Here is a 25,917-nt window from a genome sequence, read left to right as displayed (position 1 = left end):
GGAGAGAATTTGCAGAGAAATGGGTGGTTACATAATGGCTAAAGATGAGTGGAGACTAGACAGAAGGAAAGCAGTGCTGGGAATTGGGGGGAATGTGGTCCATTCTGGAAGCAGCCACACTTTGAGCCTGTCTGGGCTGAGACTGGAGTAGAGGAGAGAGAGAAGGCTGCAGAAGCAGACAGGGGCCGGATTATGCCTTGTCACTTGTCATCAAACCTCTGTTGGAAACTGTTGACCGAATACCAGTGTCTTCTAAGGCAGCCAATTTTACTTTCAGATCAGCTGCAGTTTGTTAGAGGAATTTTCTGCCATGTCCCCTCTGAGATGTCTCTTCTTCAGGTTAAGCATCTTCGTACATTGGAATATTGCTCAGTGGTGATACCTACCATGGGCCCCAATATACAGGGTCCTCAGGGGCCCCAAACTGGTCTGCCCAGCCATCTGAGGACCACAGGGGGCTTCTCTGATCTCTGTTCTGGAATCTATAGCCAGGTATGCAGTTTGCAATCACATGTCTGTGATCTGGACCATCCCCTCTCCAGTTAGCAGAAACTGATCTCAGAGCAGCCCCTACTCCTTGGAACATTTTCTGTACATGAATAGTTATTCTGACCCTTATCATTTCTGATTTTAAAGAAACAGGTTTTGACTGATATTTTTTAAATGTTCCAGGTGAAAATTTAGGACCAATTTCTCCTGCCCCCTCCTTCCTTCCTGCCTGCCTTCCTTTCTTTCCCTCTTTTTTTTTTTTCCTTATTGGGAGAAGATATATATATATTTCTGTAAGAACAAAATACAGTTCAATATATACACAAATATACATATACATATATATATTTCTGTAAGAACAAAATACAGTTCAACAAAACAAGTCAAAGAGTATACAGATTCAAGTCAACATAAAATCCTCTTCCAAGGGCAGATGAGGAGCCCACCCATCATGTAAAAGTAAAGAAAACTTACCTGAGTACATTTCTGTCCGTTGAATTGGCTTCTACCCTTTAGAGCAGTGTGGCGTATCTTACCAACTTGGAGATGGAGGACTCTGTGGCTTGAATGCCTCATCTTTTTGGACTTATCTGAATCATATGTCAGGAGGAAGGTCTTCAAAACGGGCCAGACCAATCAGGGCTCCGGCGGGAGGGATCCATTTTGAGACTCTAGTTTCTTACATGGGAACCCCACCAAGAACCGAGCATACTGCGGTCACCTTAGTCACAATCAGCTGTGCCAGACGGGGGTGACTGGCTTGGTTTTCATGTGGTGCCCTGATTCATCCTCAATCCCTTGGCTACCGTTATTTAACATAGCATCAACTTGCCCAGAAGTCTCTCTTCTCTGGAAACGTGCGGACATGCTAAGATTGGTAAGCTGCTTATTTTACTGCATGGACGGGTACACATGTGTGTGCATACTGATTTTTGTTTGGTTGTGTTCTTTTTTTTATGTTTACATACACCTATTTTTCACAGACCCAATTTCTATTTGAAATTGCATACTCCCAATATTTATATATGAGCCTTCATTAGCCACCTCAAACCCTTGGCCTGTACCAATTAACTATGCAGCATTTGGTGAGTTACTTAACCTTTCTGAGTCTTAGTTGCCACATTTGCAAAAGGAAGCCTGTGGATTAGACAATTTCTGGAGATCCTTGTGGTGCTAAGAGTTCATTTGTTCAGCAATATTAACTGATTGTCTCCTGTGTCCTGGAATTGGAAATGTAGGCAAAACACCCTGTTTCTGCTCTCAAGGACCTGCTATTTTATTTTAGAGAGAATGCAGTAATCAAGTAAACTTTTAAAAAAAATGTTTGTTTATTTTTTGAGAGAGAGAGAGAAAAAGAAAGAGAGAAAGAATGCTCACATGCAAGCAGGGGAGGGGCAGAGGGAGGAGAGATAGAATCCCAAGCAGGCTCCACACTGTCAGTGCAGAGCACGACATGGGGCTTGATTTCATAACCGCGAGATCATGACCTGAGCTGAAATCAAGAGTCGGAGGCCTAACTGACTGAACCACTCAGGCTCCCCAAGTAAATTTTTGAAGAAGCAACTAATGCTCTGTAGAAAGTGAAATTGAATAGTGGGATAGTCTGCAGACACTGGAACGGAGGCAGCTCAGTTAGAAAAAGGCCTTCAAGAGCAAGTGATGTGGCTGAGGCTAAGTTAGAGAGTTGAGAAAGCCATCTCATGATTTGGGACATGAGTTCCAGATAACTGCACTAAGAAAATGTGAAAACAATCACATGTCTGAGTATTTGCCATAATATCTGATCATTACAGCCACTTTCTAAAATGGGTAGGAAGGGGCACCTGGGTGGCTTAGTCAGTTAAGCATCCGACTTTGGCTCAGATCATGGTCTTGGCAGTTCACAAATTTGAGCCCTGCATTGGGATTTTTGCTGTCAACTTGGAACCCACTTCAGATCCTTTGTGCCCCTCTCCCACTTGCGCACTCTTTCATGGTCTCTTTTGTAAGTCTCTCTCTGTCTCTCTCTCTCATAAGTCTCTCTCTCTCTCTCTCTCTCTCTCTCTCTCTCTCTCTCTCTCAAATATAAACAGACATTAAAAAGATACCCCAAAAATGGGTAGGAAAAGCAGTTCTGTCATTTGTTTTATGGATGCAAGGAGCAAAACCGAGAAGGATGATTATGTGTTATTTGTACCGAAGGGTAAGTTAGTGACAGAGTTGAGCTTCAAATTTTGATTTTCTGTTCTGTTTGCTGTAGTCCAATCCTGTGTTTCTCAGAATGGTTTCAACTCTCCCATTCTCTGTTTTCATTTTGCTAATGTTTCCCCATCTTCAGACTGAATACCTGGTTTAATGATTAAAGGGGGGGAAATCAAGAACCAAATACATTTTAGAGTGACTCAGTTGAAGGGGATCATAAAGCTACTTGATGTAACTCTTACTCTCTAGAAGGGAAATCACAGCCAGAAGGGAAATAAGAGAGCATCTCATCTAGACTCTCATTCTCTTGATCAAGCTGCTGATTCTGAGAAAGTGTCCCTCCCTCCCTCCCTCCCTTCCTTCCTTCCTCTTTCCTTCCTTCCTTTTTACTTCCTTCCTTCCTCTTTCCTTTCTTCCTTCCTCTTTCCTTCCTCCTTCCTTCCTCCTTCCTTCCTTCCCTTTTACTTACTAATTTTTGGTGTGGGGTGATGAGATCACATAACAACCACTGACCCTTGTTATCTTCATCACCCTTTTATGCCACTTCTCTCCATTCTCTGCATATGAATGCTTCCGATTGCTTTTCTCAACTTATTACTAGCTTATATTATCCAAAACAAATCACATTTTGTTATTTCCTGCTCATACTTTTAAAGGCTTTTGGGTCCTAGCTGTCACTCTCCCTCTGACTGTGCTTAGAATGCCTGCTTATTTTGTGGCCACTATGTAATTCATTGTGGAACTGAATTTTACCTCCTCTCCCATATCATGAGATAGCATTGGAACCTAAGACAGACCGGCTGAAAGTCTTTCAGGCCTTTGAACATCCTGCTCTATTGAATGCTTTGTCACTTATTAGGATCACTATCTTTGCTTACAATCTCATAGGCCATTTAAATAACTATAGTAAATTCAAGGTGATGAAAATGTATCTTCAAGTTCCAATTCATAAGACCATCACATCTCTTTATTAAATTTCAGTCCAGTATGCACCACCTTTTCTATCCAGATGTTACATTTCTTTGCATATTCAGTTAAAAAAGAAAATAAAATAATATTTAGGACAGATGGTGAGGCAGGATGTCTCATGGGGAAAAATATTATGGGCTGGTTTAGATAGAATTGGATTTTTTCCCTCCCAATGTGTGCTTGGATTTATAATATGATCTCATTCTAATTAATATTTTCATAAAAATCTTTCTGTAGTATAATCTGCTGAAACAGATTCAAGTCAGGTTTGAAATCCCTTCAATACCATCAGTAACAGAGATTCTAAAACTCCAAAAAGACTTTGTTAATTCATCATTTACCAAGCATCTGCTATTAGACTGGCATTGTCTTAAGACTTAGCGATGTAAATAGAAGTAACACTGGTGGCAGCCCAGAAATGTCTCAGAACCCAAGAGCTATACATATTCACTTGTTCATTCACTCTCATTCATTCTCAAATGTCACTTATGCAAAATAGTGAGGCAGTTTTCTTGGTCCTAAATAAAGAGGTGCATGTTGAAATGTGCTTCCATGAAACCTATGTCACATGGGGCAGGTGGGAAAGAAACAGTAATCAATCAAATTTATTTTTAGATAGTGAATAATAGTGTGAAGGAGATAAAGCAAGATGTGTGTATGCTCTAATGGGATTGAGGAATAAGATGAGGCAGTGATGGAATGAAAGTGGATCTTTTTGGAATATCCCAAGTTGAAAGAGTATATAGGATGTGCTCAAGGACTTTATGTGGGATTGGAGGGTGGGCTGAAGAAATGGGAGAGAGGACTCAGTTTTGGTTTGGCCACTGTTGGGCAATGTCATTTACTAGGAAGAGCAAGTAAAGAATGTGGAGAGAAACCATTACTTCTGCTTTAGACATGATGGTTTTGTGACGCCTTTATTATTTTTTTTGATGTTTATTTATTTTTGAGAGAGAGAGAGACAGAGGAAGAGCTAGGGAGGGGCAGAGATAGAGGGAGACACAGAATCCAAAGCAGGCTCCAGGCTCTGAGCTGTTAGCACAGAGCCTGACGCGGGGCTCGAACCCATGAACTGCAAGATCATGACCTGAGCCAAAGTCGGATGCTCAACCGACTGAGCCACCCAGGCGCCCCTCATGATGCCTTTAAATAGATTTTTTTAAGTTTATTTTAGAGCGAGAGAATGAGTGGGGGAGAGGGGCAGAGGGAGAGAGACAGAATCACAAGCAGGCTCCCGACTCAGCATGCAGCCCAACACGGGGCTTGATCCCACAATCCTGGGATCATAGCCTGAGCTGAAATCAAGAGTCAGATGCTCAACCATCTGAGCCATGCAGATGTCCTTAAATAGATATTTAGAGATGTCATTGTAGGCAGTTAGAACCAGAGAAGAGGTCATTTCTAAAGAAATGTTTGAGTCATTGGCACTTAGATGTTCTCATGTTTTTGTTGAAGAATTAGAACTGAATGACATTATGTAGATAGACAGGAAAGGAGGCCCTAGACCAGACCTGGACAGCTGGCAGAGATTTAGGGAAGCAGAAATCAGTGAATGAGTCTATGTGGAAGGAGCTGAGAGCCAGAAGGAAATGGGATGGCATGTGCCATGGATTCCATGAGGGACTGCTTCAGGAAGAAAGGGAGGATACTTCTTTATATGCTTCAAGGGAATCTAGCAAGATGAGGATTTTCATGTTATGGTTTTATCTACCTTGAGGTCAGTGGTGATCGTCATCGGCAATACTGATTTTGGTGAAGCAGTGAGTACAGAAGTTAGCTTTGAGAGAACTGAAGAGTGAATTGTAGGCAAGAAGTGGGCAGTTTAAGTACAGATAACTCTCAATAAAGTCTGCTGTAGATCATGGTAAGAGAACTATGAAGTAGGAGACATACTGGTATAGAGATGTGGACTGAACAGAGTGGTTTTTTTTTTATTTTTGTATTTTTTAATTAAAATTTTTATATACGCCATATCCTGTTTTTCTGGTTTGGAAGGAGAGAATAAAAATATAGGAAGGAAAGGGAGTTGGTTCATGCTGGACACATTGCAGTACAAAAATGTAACAGATGAAGCTTCATGGAGCTGAGGATGTCAGATCCAAATCTTAATGGAAATCTTAGGCAGAAACTAACCTTTTAGGCTAAAGACATAAGAGCAGAAGCTCTGAGCTGTGAGTTCTGGGAAGAAACTGTGCATTTGAGGGTGGAGGTATGGTTGAGAATGAGAATAGACAGGAAAGTTGGAGCTACCCTATGGAAGGATTTGAACACTAGGTAGGGAAGTTCAACTTTTGCAGAGGTCAACTAAGTATTCCTAGATGAATTACTCATTGATTAAGCACTTTAGATTCATCACTCCTAGGAAATGGGGAAGACCCAAGTCAGTCATGAGAGGGTTGTAAGGGCCAAGTGGACAGAGGACCAAGCTGTCCCCTGGAGGATGCTCTCCATAATAGGTCTGGGTGGGGAACGTACTAATGTGAGACTACATCCAGACTCATCCTTCTTTTCCTAGTGCTCTCCATTTGCTAGACGATGCTTGGTTGTCACAGTGAAACACAGGAAGGAATTTCTGGCCCACTTTGGGTACAACCCTTGAAGGAGCCCAAAACCAATTTAAGCTCCTCAGATTCAGTAGACCTAACCAGCATCTGAAACTTGTTAGTGGATACATGGTTACTTAGAGGCCCTTCACCACCCTGTCTTCTGTACTCCAGACAGACTGATCTGGTTGAGGAGGTTCTGAATAGAATTAAATGAGGTCAGCAGTGTGGGTTTGACATGAAACCTTTGAAACACAGGCAATGTAAAGTCCAGCTATTTCTGTTTCAGAGGAGACACATGCCAACATTACCACCCCCACCTCCCCACCAAGCTTCCCCTTTGTAAACCTTTAGGGTTAAGTTCTCTAGTTTCCCATTCCAAGAAGCTATTATTTGGACACAAATATTGTGCATTTTTTGATCATTTATTGTTGTTGTTTGGATGAACTGTTATGTGGCATGAACCCATTTGTTGTGGTTGGACCCATCCCTGAACAAACAGCTGATTTTGAAAATACTGTTTTTTCTGATGTTTAAAAAAATACAAAAAATAGTAATCATTGAACTAAAAGGAAATTCTAATGCCAATTACTGTTCCTTCAACTGGAAATAGAGACAGATCTTAATTTCTCAGAAGCTGACCCATGTTCATAAACAAGTTTAGAGACACAGGTAAATCCTATCATCCTTTGGAAGGTAGCCCATCTCAGGAGAGTAGGCATTCAAATTATTTGCTTACTCCCCGAGTCTTACTACTTATTACATCTCCTACTATTCGAAACTGTCATTTCTCCATCTGTAGAGAGTTTTTCCCCTCAATGGGCTAGAGACTTGGTAACCTCAATAGCTTCTCAGACTACTAATAGTTAGTCCATACTAGGGATGTTTTAAAGAATGAAATCAGAGATTCCCAAAAGGAATATTGAAACTTGGTTAAGGGTGGCAAACTATTTTGTTACCAGAATTATATACTGAAAGCCCAGTCTGATAAATTGGCATAGTGTTGTTGAAAAGGCATTGCATTCAAGAGCCAGTGTTTTAGTCTTGTCTCTACTAGAGATGCTCTTTAACGCCAAACCACTTCAATTTTGTAAACCTCAGCTTTCCCATATATGAAATGAAATAATTGCTTTCAGCTCCAAGATCATCATCGTTGTCATAGACCATTTACTGATCAGCTGGTATGTCCTGAGTGCTTCACCTACATTGACCACTAGACTGTAAGTTCCATGAGGTAAAGGTTATGGATGATTTACTTACTACTCTGTACCCACAGTTTATCACAGTTCCTAGTACACAGAAGCAATTAAGCAAACATTTTTGGTTATTATATAATTGCATGTATTATTAAGTGATGTGTGCATGATAGTAAGCATTCAATCCTTCAGTCGTTATTCATGAAGAATGCAAGGTCTAGAAATTCTGAGTAATTTCTTCAAAGTCACATAAATAATATATGGCACCCCTGCCAAGCAAAATCAGGTCTTATACCTCACTGCCTCTAGAAGTGTGAAAATCACAGGTTTGCTTGCTCAGAAAAATCTTCAAAGTCTCCCCACTTATAAATAGTAAAATTCAAATACCTCAACATGGCATTGCAATTCTTCCTTAGTCTGGCCTCAGATCAGCTTTTGCGTTCATCAGTTCCAGGGCCTATCATTCTCTGTTAGCCCTAACCTTGATGAGTTTCTCATAGACACACATATTGATTGAGGCTCATCCATTGTTCACACTTTTCTCTTCACATGCCCAAATTCTTTCTTTCCTCCAAGATTCTGCCCAAAACCATCTTCTCGGGAAGCCTTTCCCTGTGTTCCTAAGCAGTATTGATTCCACCCACAAGGGAGGAGCCCAATCTGATTCATCAGTGTATCACTAGTACAAGCCCAGACACAGAGCAGATACTGAGTAGATAAATATTGGTTACATAATTGGTTCTCTTCTGCAGTTCTCATTGAGGATTTAGAAGCTATCTTAGCTGGGGATAATAAGAGCCCATACTTCTACATCTCCAGAAAGCTTTGATGCTTATATTTTTTTTACCTATCCATTGCTGAAATTATTGCAAAAAGATTACTGGATTTTTAGTCCCAGCAGGGCATAGATATGTTTGCAAGACAACCACTGGGGGGTTGTTTTAGAATAACTATAGTCAATCCCAAAGTTTGAAGACATTTGATAACAAAGCTAATAAACCTTTTAGACAAAATATGTCATTCCACTGAAAGAGGATAACTCTGCTTTGATGAACTCTGCTTTGTGGTACTCTCTTGGTATGGTCAGTAATCACATTACAGAAGAGTAGGCCAACACTTGCTAAGTTTAGAACATGCACAAACTGGTAATAATCTATATTAAGTACAAGACATTCATTAGTTTTCATTTGTCATCCATCTGCTCATATATTCCTCAGCCATTTGTCAGGCACCCCCTTCACTCTAGGTATTGTGCTATGAGTTGGGAATACAGATATGAGAGTCAGCAACTTTGTACCCAGGGATTCTCCCTGCAGGCTGGGACAGGACTGTAAGAGGGTCTTGATCATAGACAGGTTGACAAAAGCTGTATGGGGGTGGGGTAGAATCTGGGAATTGTAAGAGAGCACAGATGAAGGTCTTCTAACCTAGCCACAATGGGAGTCTGTGGAAGAGAATGGAGGATGGACCCAGCCTGTTGGAGGAGACACTTTTAGCTGCATCTGAAGAACCAGCAGGAATTAGCAAAGGAAAAATGAGAACTACATCCCAGGCAGAGGAAGTAACACTTGTGAGGGCATGGCAGAATGATGGGGATGGGCCAGTTTGGAAAACTGCAAGGGAGATCAGCTGTGGGGGGTCTTGTATGCCAAGCTAAAAAAAAAGGATCTCCTCCATAAACAGAAGGATCTGTCAAAGCATCAAATGTGAAACATGGCATGGGCAGATATATTTTGGGGGCATATTAGTGATAGCCCAAACCTGCTAAATTATCCCACTATCCTGAGGAATACACATTATCTCTGGTCTTTTTTGAAGGACACAGTGGCTTAAGGTCATTTTTTGCAGTGGCCAATATCTTATGACTGTCTTGACTTAAAGATTGTTGATGTGAGGGCTAATGGAAATCATTCTAAGATCTTGTACTGAGCTGACATGAGCGATTTAAGTACCTGCTCCCTTTTTCAGCAATGGAGTCTCTATTTATTTCTTTTGTTCATTTACCCCAGGAGTTCTAATCAAGCTAAGTTAATTAGTGTCTCCCAGTTGGGTTGAAGTAGTTCCACTGTAAGTAAATATATTCAAGATTACCTGGTAATCATGGACAGATTTAGAGGCTTCAGTCCAGAGTTTCTGACTCTAAGGACAAGAACTCTTGATAATAGCCTAAACCCCAGCCTTTTCTTACATGCTAAGGTAAAATCATCTGATTTTCCTAAGACTTGGCTTCCACGCTTTCAAACAAAGGCAGTAATCTCTTACTATCTCAAATAGTGTCCTTCAGACAAGCCTCAGGAATGCAGAGGCATGGCATTTTATTCTGATGTTCCAGACAGATGGGAATTGGAAATTAAGTCAATGAGAAGTGGCATCCTCTGTGTCTGTCCACTTATAAAGAGTCCATCTGCCTCAGGCTTTTAGAGCTGACCACATTTCTTACAAAAGGAAAAAGAAAGTATTTAGCAAAGGAAAGCTCAACTGGAGATGACACACTTGGTAATACCTGCCCCCCACATCAAATCCACTAGCTGGATAGAGCAGGTTTCTAAATGTGTCACTGCATGAAAAGGAGTAGGTCTGAGATAAGGTGTTCTCTTATGTCAGGGGAATGTGAGGTGAGGGAGAGAAATCAGACTGCCAAATGCAATCCCACTGTCATCCAGTCACAGCTGCCATATTAGTCCCTTTTGCTCTACCCTAAGATCTTGTCCAAAGAAATTTCTCAAAGGGTATGGAGTCTAAATATTTTTGGACCAGAAGTATGTGCATTGGGAGTGCTGAATTTCATTCATTCATTCATTCAACAATTATTTGAGAGTCTAGTCAGTTTTCACATTACTCTTCCCAAGGGAATGCATTATTATCAATGTCACCTACCTACTACAGGGAAGGCAGGTGTCAGGGTGATCATTTGACCTTGGTATTGAATACAGCCTGCTCAGCTACCAGCATAAAGTGTTCAAAAAGTACCAAGTAAATCGGTGCAATGAAAACAGGAAGGCCAGTTTTGTTCTATTGTGTTGTTGTTGCTGTCTTTGTTTTTCCTGGCCACACATTTTTATTCCATTCCTCGCTCTGTTCTCCACAGTGCTTGGGGCATGGGAGTGAAGCAGGAGAGAAAATTCCCCAGATGTAGACTGGCAGATGTAGCTGAAGGGCCCCCAGGACTCTAGTAGCAAGAGAAAATGAATAGCAGAGTCTAAGGATATTATTTCAAAAAGTGGCTCATAGACATGTCAGCAGAATCTTGGGGGAGAAACCAGGCATATTTATTCTCTCTCCCTTTCTGTCTCTCACTTACTCACTCACTCTTTCTCACTCCTCCCACCACCTCTCTCTTTTAACTGTGTCTATCTGTCTGTCTATCTATCTATCTAGCATGTACCTAACTACCTTGCTACTTATTTGCCTGCTGTGCCTATCCTCACCTCTCCACTACTTCCTGGTTCTGCTGAGTCTAAGCAGACAGAAATATTGAGGTCTTACATATGAGGATGAAGAAGTTAGCCTTCATGAGAACTTAGCGGTAGCCCCCATTCCTGTCACTATGAGGACTTTTTGCTGAGGAAGTGAATGGAGTCATCTTGGGAATAGATCTTATATGATCTTATTATAATGTTACCCTAACTGTCTTCAGTCAAGCAACCCCACGATCTTCTCCTCAAAAGAACGTGCTTTCATTATTCTGTGGAGACAGCATGGGGTGGGGGTGGGGAACCTCTCTCTGTTGGGTATAAAAGGGCCAGGTTCTTACTTCCAGCTCTTCTACCATCTCCCTCTGTGATCTGGAAGCAGACTCCTTACTGCCTATGGCTCCCAGTCTCCTGTAAGCTGAAATGAGTGAAGATGCTGACATTGTACATATCATCTCATAAGATCAGTGCAACAACACTGGGTAGACGTCATCATCCCGTTCTTTTTTGGATGAGAAAATGAAGTTCAGAGAGGCTAGGTTACTTTAAGTCCTATTTGTCTGATGCCAAAACCCATGCTTTTTGCAATTCCCTTTATTGAGTTTTTGAAAGAGCAAAGTCTGGATTAATGGCTGGTCACTTTCAGATTGGGTCTAAGTTTTATTATATGTAAGTTGGCCACGTTCACCAAGAGGCTGGAGCTACTGAGAAGTGCTGAGTCTGTATCCTCTCCATGCTTGTGCTGTCAGGCATGCTACTGGTCACTGGAGTCCTCAGCTGGCTCAGACTCATCCTTAAATAATTGAATTATAATGAATTGATTTATTCTGGCTCTTTTGATAGTATTTCACTATGTAAACTGTTTGCTGAAATAAACAAGGGATTTTGGAGCTTGGAAGGGGCTCAACATTCTGCTGCCCCTGAATTCACTGACTCCTTTTGCAGATAGTCAGCATCCTAGAAATCCAAGTTTTCATTCTACTTGACCCCAGCTCTTCCTATTTGGGGGAAATACTGCACTAAGTGTTTTAAGTGAGTACTAATTTCACAAGGTGATTCCATTCAGCCAGCTGTAAATAAATTGACCCCATAAAAGCATATTTTTTCTCTTGATTGTTATTTTAGAATGCACAAAGCATGTTTATGTCCACTTCCTATGAGAGTTCTGGGGCTGTCCTGAGAGTTGTCTTGGCTGGGACAATCATTTCTGTCATTTTGTTTTAATCGAAGTATAATTAACATGCAATGTTATTTTAGTTTCAGAGGTACAACATATCGATTCAACAATTCTGTACATGACTCAGTGCTCATCATGATAAATGTAGTGGCCATCTGTCACCATACCACATCATTACAGTATTTAGGACAGTTGTTTCTGTATTACAGATGGGAAACCAGAGGATGAAGAGTGAAGCTAACTGTACAGAGTTGTATAGCAAATATGACAGATAGAAGTCAATTCCTGATTGGCAATGGGGCTCCACTCCATTATTTTGGAGTAAATAGGGGGAGGACATCCTAAATCAAACAACATCTTTAGGGTGACCACATGTTCTGATTTGCCTGAGATACTACTTCAGATTTTCTGAGGAAATGTGCCTATTGCCTGGACATCCCAGTCAGTCTCAAAGTTCACTTGTTTAGATGACAGCCATAAGCTCACCTGGAGAGACAACATAGGGACTCGATTTTAAGAAGCTCAGTCTTTCAAAGGAGCTGCAGCATGTACATATAAGAGCACAGAAAAGTGTTAATGTAGGGATATTTATAAAACAGAGACTCACACAGAAAGGGATATTTAGTTTTGCCTAGAGGTATTGGGAAAATAGCACAGACTTCCTGACATCTGAGTTATTAATGGATGGGCGGGGTGGGGGTTCTCCTTCAGGTGGCCACATTCTGATTTCTCCTTGTATTATTCTGTTCTGAAATATCAAGCAACGTGCATAGGTTCGGCCTACTCAGAAGGCACCTGCCAGCTCCATACGCTGCCATGATCATTGTCCTTACAGCAGAGAATCACTGCAGCCAGCTGCAGCTTTAAGTTGTCCCAAGCAGAAATCTTTGCTGTGGTCTGTATTACATGGGAGTTTGAGAACTCACCTGGCCTTGAACTTGAACTCCTATGGTATCCAACAAGCCCTGAGGAACCTAGAACTGTAGATAGGAAGGGCTCTTGGGGTCCCAGCACTCTAACCCCTTATCTGATTGAGCCCAGAGGGCGAAAAGGGATTTGTCTTAAGTAACAGAGCAATTTAGTTAGAGCTGGGACTGAAGCCAGCCCTTTCGTGTATCATTTCAGTCCTTATGTGAAACTGAAATTCTCTTTGGAGTTAAATAAACCTCAGTTTGCCACTGTGAAGTTCTGTGGTGTCAGGTAATGTACCCAGAACGTGGAAACTGAAAGCTTGAATTTGAGACCAGGATCTGGTATTAACACACCGTGTGAATTTGGGCAAAGTTATGAAAGACACTTGGGATCTCAGTGTCCAAAATGGAAAGACTAAAGTAATTAAAATAATAGTGCCTTTCTCACAAGGTTGCTGCAGGGCTCACTTGGGGTAATGAAGGTTGAAGTGTTTGTGAATGTGTGTGTGTGTGTGTGTATGTGTGTGTGTGTGTGTGTGTGTGTGTGTGTGTGTGTGTGGTAAAACATATATAATATGAGATCTACCCTCTAAATTTATAACTGTACCTACACTTAATATAACTATAGGCACAATGTTAGCTGTAAGTGCAATGTTACACATCGTCTTGTATAACTACAACTTTATACCCATTGAATAGTAACTCTTAACTTTCAGCCATTTATCCTTCCCCCCAGTCCCTGGCAACCACCATTCTGTTCTTTCCCCCTGTAAGTTTCACTATTTTATATCCTCATTTAAGTGGATTTGTACAGTATTTGTCCTTCTGCAACTGGCGTATTTCACTTAGTATCATGTCCTTCAGGTTCATGCATATTGTCACAAATGGCAGGACCTCCTTCTTTCTTTTTTTATTTTTTAAACATTTATTTATCTTTGAGAGAGAGAGCAAGAGACTGAGAAAGAGAGAGAAAGACAGAGAGAGAGAGAGAGAGAGAGAGAGAGAGAATGAGCAGGGGAGGGGGAGAGAGGCAGACACAGAATCTGAAGCAGGCTCCAGGCTCTGAGCTCTTTGTTAACACAGAGACTGAGGAAGGGCTCAAACTCATGAACTGTGAGACCATGACCTGAGTTGAAGTTGCACACTCAGCCAACTGAGCCACCCAGGCATCCCTAGGACCTCCTTTTTTAAGGGTGTGTGTGTGTGTGTGTGTGTGTGTGTGTACTGTTTCCTCGTGACTTCTGATCCCACAGCTGCAGATGACAACTGACACCAAAGAACACATATCCATCTGTTCTCTCCCTTTTCTGTCCATCTCCTGCAGATGAACCCAGCCGGTGCTATTTCCACGATGGTGATGGAGTATGTGAGGAGTTTGAGCAGAAAACTAGCATCAAGGACTGTGGGGTCTACACGCCACAGGGCTTCCTCGATCAGTGGGCGTCCAATGCTTCAGTATCACATCAGGACCAGCAGTGCCCGGGCTGGGTCATCATCGGCCAGCCAGCAGCCTCCCAGGTAAACTCCAAGCCACGGGTGCCATTTCCTGCAGATATTCTGCATCTCTGCTCTGTCCCCTCCAGATTGCCTTCCTCAAATGTTGTGTCACTGGAGGTGGCCACCTGACTGTCTCGCTAACCAAATGTAATCCCAAGGCCTCACGAGTACTATTTGTCAAAGGTGAGATGGGATGGTTAAATGCAGGGAACATCAGCACAGTGGGGTAAAGTCTGTCCTCTTGTTTCCCTACCTGTTATAATTCATATTTGGTGAAATGATTCCATTTTGGATATGCCACTGGAATTCAATGGGTTAAGACCAAATTTTGGGGGAGTTCTACTTTTGGGGGGGATGGTGCCACGTTGTGTTCTCCTTAAGCACTCACCTGTGAATTAACCTCTATCATAACTTGCTGTGTGGCCTTAGACTCCCCACTCCTCTGGGCCCCATCACCCCCTTATTTATTTATTTATTTATTTATTTATTTATTTATGAAATGTTTAGTTTTAGAGAGAGAGAGAGAGAAAGAGAGAGCGAGCATGAGCAGGGGAGGGGCAGAGAGGGGGTGGGCAACCATCCACAGCTGGCTCTGTGCTAACAGCAGCAAGTGCAATGTGGGGCTTGAACTCATGAAGTATGCGACCATGACCTGAGCTGAAGGTGGACGCCGACTGAGCCACCCAGGCACCCCTCCAGCCATCTTTAAATTAGAGGCTAGTTGAGCTTGATGATCTCCAAGGACTTCCTCACTCTAAAAAGCTGTGACTCAGTCCTCAGTCCCCTAATGCACTATTTATGTACCAGGGTTCTTCCCCCGGGGGACTGCCAGTTTAGTTGAGGGAGCAAGAGGTTGGGGCCACCAGTGCTTGTGTGATTCTAGGGATGGCCATGCTGTCCCCAGAGCCCCCTTTCCAATTATCCTGCTGAGCAAGCACCTGCCTTCTTCCGAGACTCCTATGTCCCAGAGACACGACTCAGTGCTCCCAACTGCCTGGCCCGGTGGCCGTCTCAGAGGCCAGCCTGCCTCCTGGCCTTGCAGATGAGCTCTTACTTCTACCATTCCTCTTTCATATGGCTTCCCTGACTCAGGGTGTGGACAGTAGGCCTGACTTCTAGATGAACCAAACATTTGACCTTCTTCGGGAACCCAGTGAACATCTACTGGATGAAGTACAGGATAGGCCCTCTTCATTTATAAGTTGCAGTGTTTTTTTGGCCATTTTTTCATTCATCTATTTGCTTGTGTTTCTGTGCATTAGATGATTTATTCATTTGCATTTGTTTCTGACTGCCCTGAGGAAAGTGGAGAGAAATCTTTCATAGTACCAGCCTGGTGAATGAATGACTCAAAGAATGAATGAATGAATGAGTGAGTGAGTGAGTGAGTGGTGGTCTAGGGTTCATCCTGTGCCACCTCTGTACTTACTGAATTCCTCTTTGGTTGCACCTGTCACCTTGAGTCGGAATTACCTGTATGCATATCTGGCCCCCCCTAGACTGTTTGTTCTTCGAGAACAGCTTTGAGTTATATTCATTTTCTTCATCTCATCTTTAAACAAAGAATGTGTTTAATTGACTATAGATAGATGCACAAGTGTGTGCACACATGCATATGCACACACACACACACACACACACACACACACCCACACACCTTATTGCATGCAAATGAGCACCCCGAAGAGAAAATGCTCAAGTCCCCTCTCTGGGACATAGAAGGTCCTGCTCGGGAACAGCAGGGCTGGCCAATGATAGAGCCAGGAATTCCCAATTCAGCACTAGCATCCAGTTCTAGAAATGTTTAAAAAACATCATTCAAACAAGGGAATGAACACACTTGGAATCGCACGTGAGCAAAAGCTGAGGCAGCAGCTGTGCTTTGACACCAACCAACGTTGTTGCTGCGAAAGTGAGAAAAAGGAGAGAAAGAATTGTCCAGCCCCGGCATTTGAAAGGAGACTTTGCCAGGCAATTATTAAAGCCTCGTAAGGAGGGACTGTCAGGAATTATCGGTGATTATCTCTTCTTAAACAAAAATCCAATTTTGAAAAATCATTATAAATACTAGCTCTTCGATCTACAAAGAGGAGATGAGGAAACAAAATCATCCTATTGAATTATTCATTGTAACCAATTTTATTTTAATGAAATCGACTAGGTTCCATTACTCTGGGCTTGGACATAATCTTTGTCACAAGGAGACTTCAGCTGTAACTAAATTTGCCATAATGAGATCAGCTCACTAGAGAATACAGGGTCAGGGGAGGGGATGTGTCGCAGGCTGGGTGCAGGGCCCGGCAGGCAGCCTGGCGGGCGTCAGAACAAAAGTCTCCTGAATTTCCCGACTAAAAGCAAATGCCTAGAAGTCACTCGCGCCTGGCGCCCGTCGTGCACACGCACACAAATGCACACGTTCACCTATGTGGAGCCTGCGTGATTCTGTGTAAGGCTATCCCTGGAGTATAAAGTAGTTTCCTTCTGACAGCAGAGGAGACCATGGTCTTCACTACCCTGGGCGGTGATTAGAGGAGCCTGGTAGTTAATTTTCACCCTGTCAGGCCTTCCAGTGAAGGGGTTGACGGCTTGAGAGAAGGAGCTGGGAGATTCTTAAGATAGACCATGTGCCCCTCACCTTCCCCCAGTACAGTTATACTTTTTCCTCTTTCTTCTTCCTCTTTCTTTTTCTGTCTCTCTTACACACACACATGTGCACGCATGCACACACGTGTAAGAGCATGGGTCTAGAGAGTGACTACTGGAGCAGAGAGAGGAGAGTGGGAAGGGGGGCAATGGCCATTGAGGTCCACCAGCCACTGCATTGAACCCTTCACAGCCAGTCCCGTGTCTTGGAGACACTGAGAGGTGAAGTGGCTTCCCCAGAGCCACACAGCCCAGAAGGAGAGAATCTAAGATTAGGATCTGGTTGAAGCCGGCTCTGATATTGGGAATATGCAATCACATCCAAAATTGGAGGTCAGTGAATGACTGTAAAGCCTCCCTGGGGAAACAAGCAGAAAGAAATGTAGCCAGGCAGATCCCATTGTTGGTGTCACAGTGCAGACACTATGAGGTTCTTGGATTCTCCCCTAACAGACTCCTGAGCACTGTCCTTACCTCTGAGTTCAGGCAGTTGCTACTCCCTTGTACCAGGTCCCTTGGTGTTCATTGACTGGACCACTCCATTAACTTAGGGAGGGATGAAATGCCCACAGTTGTTCTTAGTTTTTCTTTACAAGCCAGGTTTGCCCCACTCTCTGTCTTCCTCGGATGCTACAAAAATGATAAACACAGGTGTTTGCTGGAGTTATGTGTCTGCCTCTGTGTAGGAGCCTATGGAAGAAACCAGGGAGTGGAAGAACCAGCCCCTGGCCTTACTAGATGTGAGAATTCTATCAAGAGGGGCATCCCAGTCACAATGAGTTGTCAGGTTCTTGCTGGGACTGTGACGGAGCAACAACATTCATTGTGCTATGTGAGTCTAGAAAATTGATGAAAACTTTACTTTCAATTTTGTAACAGCCCTTGGCTTCTAATGATTTCCAGTCTCTCACATCCATTCTCCTCCAATAAGATCCCCCAGTTTGGTTAGGGCTAAGCCACTCCACCCCGAACCTTGAGTCTCATAGCCAGATGTGATCAGAAGCATCAGAACTTCCAGATGTGCAAATTAGGCTGAACACCCTGTAATAAGAGACATTCTTTGGATATTTTGGCCATGTACCTTCCTGGCCCCACCTGAATTCAAGAAGCCCCTGAGACAGAACAAAAATGGAAAAGGACTGAAAGAATCAACCTCTCTCTCTTCAGGGAACCTCAGAAATGGTTTGGGTTAAGTGCTTGCAAAAATTTCATCTTGTCCTAATTTTGTCTCCATGTTTTGCATTGCTCTGGCCCTTTTATACCATAGGCTGCCAAGATGAGGTATAGATATTCCTTCATCCTGCCCCCCTCCTGCCCCCAGCACTTCTACCACAGTCCATTTCCTCCTATCTAGACAGGCACACCTCCCTCCTTCTGCAAGGGCCTAAAGAGGAAATGGAAATAGTATCTGGAATGTGCAGTGCTCCCCAGGGATCACAGACCTTCAGTCGACCAATCAATTTATTTGGTTAATCCTTTGAGGGTAAAACTTAGACTAAGCATTTCCAGGGTAGTAGTTTTAGGGCCAAAATAAAGAAAACCTTTCTAAGAATGAGAATGATCCACAGGGGGATGGAGTGCTTTGTTATATAGTAAGCTCGCCATGGTAAGGCATGCAGGCTGAGCTGGTGATTGAATGGGACATCCCTGCCTTGTAAGGCAGGTGAGTCCCTAGACATCCCTCCTTCCTTTGTAATGGATTCTCCATCAGTCATCAACCCATTATTGGGTATCTCAGTCCCTTGCCACTCTACCTTGAGTTGCTATCACCAACTTCTAGGCATATCCATAACACTTTGGGCCTTCCATTAAAATACAAATCATAATTTGTCTTGTATTATAATAACTTGTGAATTAATGTATTTATTGATTGACTTGCACAGAAAGTATTTGAATCACACACTGAGGAACATGAGTAAGTAAAGAGTATGAGGGTTAGTGAGGGTGAAGTGGAACTCACGTGGCTATGGCTTTGCCCTCTTTACCCTCTTCTGATTTGCGGGGACCTTGAGCAGATGACTCCTCTGGGAGTCTCAGTTTCCTCTTTTGGAAAGAAGAAATGACAGCATCTATCTGGCGGACATTAAGAGTGTAAATGTGGAGAAAACACCTTGCGGTGGGTTTGTTTGGTTGTTTGTTTATGTTTTTATACTTATTAGGTAGTGCAGATGTTAATGGTCTCATATGTATTAGGCTTCTCCTCCGTACCCTCACTTAGAGACCATGTTGACCCACATGGTAAAAGCTTGGTCAACATTCAGTTGAGTTAGAATAGTTGTGCTGGTGAATGATTCCTCTATCCTCAGGACCACACCAGGCCTTTTAAGAGAAGCCCCAAAGAAGTGCTACCCTCAGAGAGCTCACAGTTTCATTGGAGAGCACGTCCTACTAGAAACAGCAGTCAGAGACCCAAGAGTGAGATTCAGAGGGAGTTTCCCTGAGGAGGAAACCACAGTGCTATCAGTTTACACAGCCAGCAGGGATGGGAGCCAGCAGGCAGGGATGGGAAAAGTCCTTTGCCCACTTTCTGAAGGTCGTGGACAAATCATAAAAATAACTTTTATCAAGTTGATCCAGCTTCTGCATCAAATTCTTTGAATCCTACTGAAAATGAAAAATAAGAATCATGGTTCTCTCTTTATAGATCCAGACAATAAAGCTGGGGGTGGGGGGTGGGCGTTGAGTGAGAAGCTTCTGGGCTCGCTCTTGTAAGGGACATAACCAGGGTGCTGGCCACTGTGTTCCAAATGGGAGCTCAGGGGCAGGGCGAGGCAGCTCCCGTCTACTTCTGTCAGTGACACCGGCGAAGAAGCTAGGAGAAACTGTGTCTTTTGCATCTTTTCGTAGGTAGTGAGCATCCAAGGAACACCAAGAAAGTGGGAGCCACTATGCCAGTACCCCAAATATGCTCCCACTGTTTCTGCCACACTGTGTAGATCTCTCCCCATAGGCACTCATTCTTTTAGGTTCAGCATTGCCCTCTTTGGAAAGTCATGTAAACTGTGTAGATGAAAATGTAAAAAAAAAAAAAACAAAACTGATTTTTCAGATCTGTGCCTAACTATTTCTGGGATATAGGAGAAAAAAGCACAAAGGGGAAAATTATGGATGGAAGAAGTACCTCCGCTCAATTTACAGGTTTGTCACAAGCCGTGTGCTATAGACAGGAAGCCCCGAAATGTCAGTAAGAGAATCACAAAATGTGGGCATTCCGCCAAGTCTGAGCCAGCAAGCAGAGGCCATTCCTCTGTGTCTTCCTCGTCCTTGCATCCAGAGGAAGGAAGCACAAGCCCAGCTGGTTCTCTGGACACAAGGGTGAGAAATCTCCATAAGCACTTAGGACACAGCAAAGGGAATGCGGAGGGTCAGGGGAGGGAGGTGGGAATGGAGAGACATCAAAAAAGAAAAAAGCCAATAAGAAATAAAGGGGAAGTTGAGAGTTGAGCTTATGGGGGGTGTAGGGACATCCTTCAGATGGTTGAAATTTAGACTTTATCCTGAGGGCAGAGGGGAGCTTTTTAGAGATTATAAGCAGGGGACTAATAGAATCGGATGTTCTTTTGAGGAAGAGGAGAAGCATCTATCAAACACCTTCTGTATGCCAGACCCTGCACTAGAAGTTTAAAGCACGTTCTAAAACTGAGAGGTGTCACTTGTCTCTAAATGAAGAGACTGAGCACCAGGGAGATGAACCGCCTCACCGATGGCACTCTTCTTCCTCCTGCCTTTTCTTATGCTGCACTCCTGGTATGTCATTGAAACAGCTTCACTGGGAAATTTTGCAAGGACAAGCAATTCTCCAGTGCTATTTAGATGATATGATTTGCAAAGGACAGAGAGAATCCTTGGACGCAACACCCCGTGTTGAGGTCACTTCTACGAGCTTTCCTTTCTTGCATGTGCCTTCACCCAAGTGTGCATCTCTTCTCACTGGTGAGATGGGACAGCATCTGCCCATGGTGGAAGAAGGAAGACAGGCAAAAGGAACACACTGAAATGTCTGAGAAGATTCCAAGCAGTTTTCCCAAATACCCATGGGATGTGCTTTCTCCTGGTGGTTTATGAATAATTTTTCAAGAGCACATGTGCGAGTCATCTAAGGAGACAGAACAGAAAGTCCTATGGCCTGTTACAGCCTGTCTCGTGGATGTAGGGCACCAAAATCCCTCCAGGGGAATAAGAAACGGCGCCTGCATCAGAAAGGAGTGCCTCAGCTGGTTGCTGTGGCCGCCTGGAATTTATCATGGATCCTTATTCAGGATCCCAGCAAGGGAGTCCACCTCCAGACTCTCCTCCTCCCAGCCCTCCCTTCTTTCTTCCTTCCTTCACCCATTCTGCTGTCTTTGTTCAGACTTATGAAATTCCAGATATCCCGTTGGCCCTGAAAAACTCTGAATGATGAGTGCTTTGAAGAAAAAAGGGTGACATTTGGAATCAGGTCCACCTGGTTTCCAGCTCTGGGGTCATTTACCAACCCTGTCACTTTGGGGGCAAACCATTTCTGTCTGCTCTACACAACTTCCCATCCATAAAATAGCACCAATAATCCCTACATGGCAGGTGCTGGTCAAGGGTGAGACACTTGATCCAGAAATGTGGTTTTTCCTTCTAATAGCAACTGATAGATTTTTTTAATGAAATGCTTCTTTCTGCCTATGAATGTTTAGCAATTGAAGTTTCCAATTAGAAACAACTGAGTTTTGTTACTGTTTTTTTTTTAATTTATTTTCTTAAGGGCATACTCTTTTGGGCACAGGCAGAGAGAGAGTTTGGGGGTCTGTTGGCTTTACTTACTGAAGTTTTGACTTTGCTTACTTCCCTCAACCTTTCTATCTCCTGTGTGCTGTGAAATGATTCTGTCCTTTGGATTGGTATAATCTCTTTGGTATAATCAGTATAATCTTATTGTGCACCTACTATGTCCAAAGCATCATTTTCAGCCGTGGTTTGAGGTTGAGACAAACCATTGAACCCCTGTCCTTAAGTAGCATGTGGTATCCATGGAGGACGGGGCAGGAACAGTGAAATGGGGAAGGGCAGAAGTTGGCAGGGTACTGTGATACATAGACAAACGTGGTTGGCCTTGAAGGACCATACACAGAAGCAAGCCCGTGCCCAGCAGTTGGGGGCAGGCACCAGACACGTACAGACTGACCAGGAAGGTGCCACGTGGACCAGAGTAGGGGAAGCGCCTGGTTTGAAGAAGACTTCATTTCTTGCTTGGCTCCCGACTTGAAGCCCAGGAACAAGAACAGTTCTGTGGTTTGGGGCTGCTTCCACTGGTTCGTGGTGGAGAGCAGCCCCAGGCCTGCCAACCCACCCCACGGCCCCTCTAGGAGGATTCCTTTGTCTTCCCTCCAAGCCTGACCCACTCACATCTCGTGGTCAGTCTCCACATTCTCTTTCCCCATGCTCAGGCTCAGGACCAGACCCCTTCCTTCCAGCCCCGTTATTCACTCAGGCTCCCTAAGACCCCTCTACCTTCTCATTTTTCCTTTTCTTTATTTCTTCTTTTCCTTCCCTCTCTCTCTCTTTTAATTGTTTCTGTTTTAAGTGGGGGCACCAGCGTTTAGCCAGCATGGCCTTTGCTGTGTAATTTAGTTTCATGTTCTGTACCCAAGAAACACGTAAAAAATGTAAACAGTGTTCTCTCTCCGGGTCTGCAGTGCACTTAGGAAGCAATAGCCAGTCAAGCTTGCTGAGCCTGCTGCTTCGGCGGTATTGAATTCTGTCCCCAAAACCACATGTGCTCATTTCTCTATGTCTGAAAGTAAACTTTCTCAAGCCAGGCCCGAAGGATGGGGTTCCAAGGGGAGTTGAGGTTTGGCTGTGCACAGCCTTTTGTTTTTGTTTGTATGTGTGTTTATTTGTTTGTATTTGTTTTTCAAGCCCCCTGTTCCCAGCCCCTCCCACTACCCTTACTTTTGAAAGTAGCCTGGTTGTGTTATCTACAGAACCAGACCAGAAAAGGGCCTTCCTTTCACCTCTCTCGTCCACCCTAGCCATGGGTTTCTTAAAACTCTCCTCATTTTTCAGCCAGATCCAAGTCCCAGGAGATTCTGGATATATTTGTGCATGGTCGGTTTTCCAGGGAGGGATGGACTTCCTCTGGCATAAGAGAGATGACCCTGCTGAGCAGCGTGCTTCCATGCTGGGGCGGTCCCACAGAGATTGCCCTGGCTCCTGCCCACCCGGGACCCATGTGTGCAGCTGGTGGAGGGGCATGCTTGGCTGTAGTCAGCATTTCTCTCCATCCTGGGACATAGCATAGTTTGGGGAGAGATCTGGTCCATTGGCAGGATGCTGCTTTCAGGAATGTGGACACTGCCTGAGTGATGGCCAGCCCAGGTCTGCAGTGCTGCATGGGAGCAGGGGGTCCAGGGAAAGGTCCAGCTCAGTGCAATGCAGGGAAGTAAAGAAACTGGCATGTGCTAGGGAGCTACGGGCAGGAGCTTTATGTTCCAGAGAAAGCAGAACGGTTGGGGGCCCAGGCTTTAGACCAGCTGTCCAATAGACCTTTGAGTGTTCTATGTCTGCACTGTCCTATCGAGCAGCCCTTAGCCACCTGTGGAAATGTGGCTCATGAAACTGAGGAACCATTCATTTTGATTAATCTAAATTTAGAAAGCCATGTCGGGGGAGTGGGCTCCCGATTAGACAGAGCTGATCTGGAGCATATTACGTCCTGGAGCTGCTGCTGACAGTAAGTTCTCAGACAAGTTACTCAGCTTTCTCATCTGTAAAATGGGGAAAGTGGTAATGGTTTGGATTTTGTAAGAGCACACAGAAAGCACTTGGAACAGTGCTTGACCTAAAGTGACAGCTACCTAAATTCATGCAGCTCAGTCATCACATTTAAATCCTTATAACCAACCTGTGTAGGAGGAGCTGTGTGTCTCCATTTTCTAGATGCAGAAGCAGAAGCTAACAGAGGGCCCTCTGCTCCATGGAGTGAAAATAGGAGTCAGTCCAGTTCCTTGAGGGTCCACACCACCTGTCCCAATAACTTTCTTTTTATTCAGTTTAAGAGATAGAGAGCAAGTGGGGAGGGGGAGAGATGGGGGAAGAGAGAGAAAGAACGAGACAGAGAGAATCCTAAACTAGCTCCACACTGTCAGTGCAGAGCATGATGTGGGACTTAAACTCATGAACCGTGAGATCATGACCTGAGCCGAAGTCAAGAGTCAGACGCTTAACCGACTGAGCCACTCAGGTGCCCTATATCTCAATAAATGAAAAAAACAATAACAATATTTCTCTCTTTTCCAGAGTAAGATATGACATGTTAATCTTTTTGTGAGACAGTGTCTTAAATCTTTTAAGTGTGCATATATCTTCAATGGAGGAGTTTTGCCTTTAGAGTACATTTCCCAGAATTCACAATAAGTAATGGTCTTCATGAACTTTCACCTGCCAGGCTTTCGCTTGTGTTCCCTATGGCCTCTAAAATCCAAAAGCCTGAGCATACAAAGTCTTGCATGACTGTTGCCAGCTCTTCCTGGCTGACAGGTACACTCCAGGCAGAGTGGGTGACTTGCAATCCCCGGTCGTGCCTTGGGGTTTCCATTCCTCCTGCCCACAAGATCCATCATGCACCTGTCTGTCTCTTGGAGGCTTAGCCATCTATTCTTCAAGGTCTAGCTCAAATGGCACCTCCTCCAAATGGCCACCCACACAGGTGCAGCCTTCACTCTTCTGATATCCCATAACCCTTCTGGAACCATCCAGCGACCCAGAACACAAGCTGTCTTGTAGTTTGCATTTCCTGTGTCCACAGCTTTTCATACCAAGTGCCCAGTGAGCAGCTAAGGGTTTGGGCTCTCTCTTATAACGTGTAGGTGTTTCCGGTGCCTACCCCAGGGGTTGCTGCCTGGAGAGTGCTTCTAGGGTGCTGATGGATTCACTACTGAACAGTGCTGTCAGAAAGAGTGTCTGCTGAGTGATGTCTGCTTTATGATTGGCTTCAATGTACAAATTAGCATCTGTAAATGATTCCCTTATGCGGCCAGGGTACAGCTGCCTGATGAATGCAATAGGGACCAGAGTAAGCAGGGCCTTCTTAAGTCTCCCGTTCTGTCTCCTGCTTTGCAGATTGGGTGTACGCCACCTTGTGAGTAGGGGGAAGGGGCTTTGAAAGTCTGCCCCAGATCCCAGCCTGAACTTCTTTCTGCTGCTCTGGGCCTCCACGACCCCCCACCCCCATGGCTCCAGAATGTTAGCCACAGAAGCACGGGGGTTTACAGTGTTGTTTCCAAGATGATAAAGAGACCTGGCACATAGTAGGCTTGTGGTAAATATGAATGACTAAACCTGCACTTGTTCTGTTAACAGCTTTGTGCAGAAAGTAGGAAGCGACTTCTGGAAGCTGGGCCACGGTAAAGGCTCTGCCCTTTCGCCTCTTATTATTCTGGAAGAGATCAGGGTCTCAGTGAGATCTCTGTGACCAGATTTCTACAGAGGCTGATGGAGACACAGGGGGCCATCTTTCTGGCTCACCTTCTAGAGGTCTCCCAGTCAGAGCCCCAGCCAAGGAGAGTATGAAAGAGAAAGAGCTAGCTGCGGTGGAGGTCTAGGAGGTTTTCCCTACTTTCTCCTCGAGGGTTTTGATGGTTTCCTGTCTCACATTCAGGTCCTTCAGCCATTTTGATCTTATTTTTGTGTACGGTGTAAGAAAGTGGTCTAGTTTCATTCTTCTACACGTTGCTGTCCAATTTTCCCAGCACCACCTGCTAAAGAGGCAGTCTTTTTTCCATTGGATACTCTTTCCTGCTTTGTCAAAAATTAATTGACCGTACATTTGTGGGCCCAGCTCTGGATTCTCTATTCTATTCCATTGGTCTATGTGTCTGTTTTTGTGCCAATACCATACTGTCTTGATGATGACAGCTTTGTAGTAGA

The 25,917-nt window shown here is 43.9% G+C and overlaps 1 protein-coding gene across 1 annotated transcript in view; it reads left to right on the top strand.

Moving 5' to 3' along the window:
- The window catches only part of PAPPA (pappalysin 1), a gene marked incomplete at its 5' end in the record, with an annotated part of 251,587 nt that overhangs the window by 126,634 nt on the left and 99,036 nt on the right, over positions 1 to 25,917 (top strand). Inside the window, one exon of the mRNA XM_029919628.1 lies at positions 14,204 to 14,397. Within this exon, the coding sequence (XP_029775488.1) occupies positions 14,204 to 14,397 (194 nt within the window). The remainder of the gene's footprint in view (positions 1 to 14,203; positions 14,398 to 25,917) is intronic.

The sequence above is a fragment of the Suricata suricatta genome, chromosome 13, assembly GCF_006229205.1.
Source record: "Suricata suricatta isolate VVHF042 chromosome 13, meerkat_22Aug2017_6uvM2_HiC, whole genome shotgun sequence".
In the NCBI taxonomy this organism is placed as follows: Eukaryota; Metazoa; Chordata; class Mammalia; order Carnivora; family Herpestidae; genus Suricata; species Suricata suricatta.
This window is presented reverse-complemented; position numbering and strand designations above follow the sequence as displayed.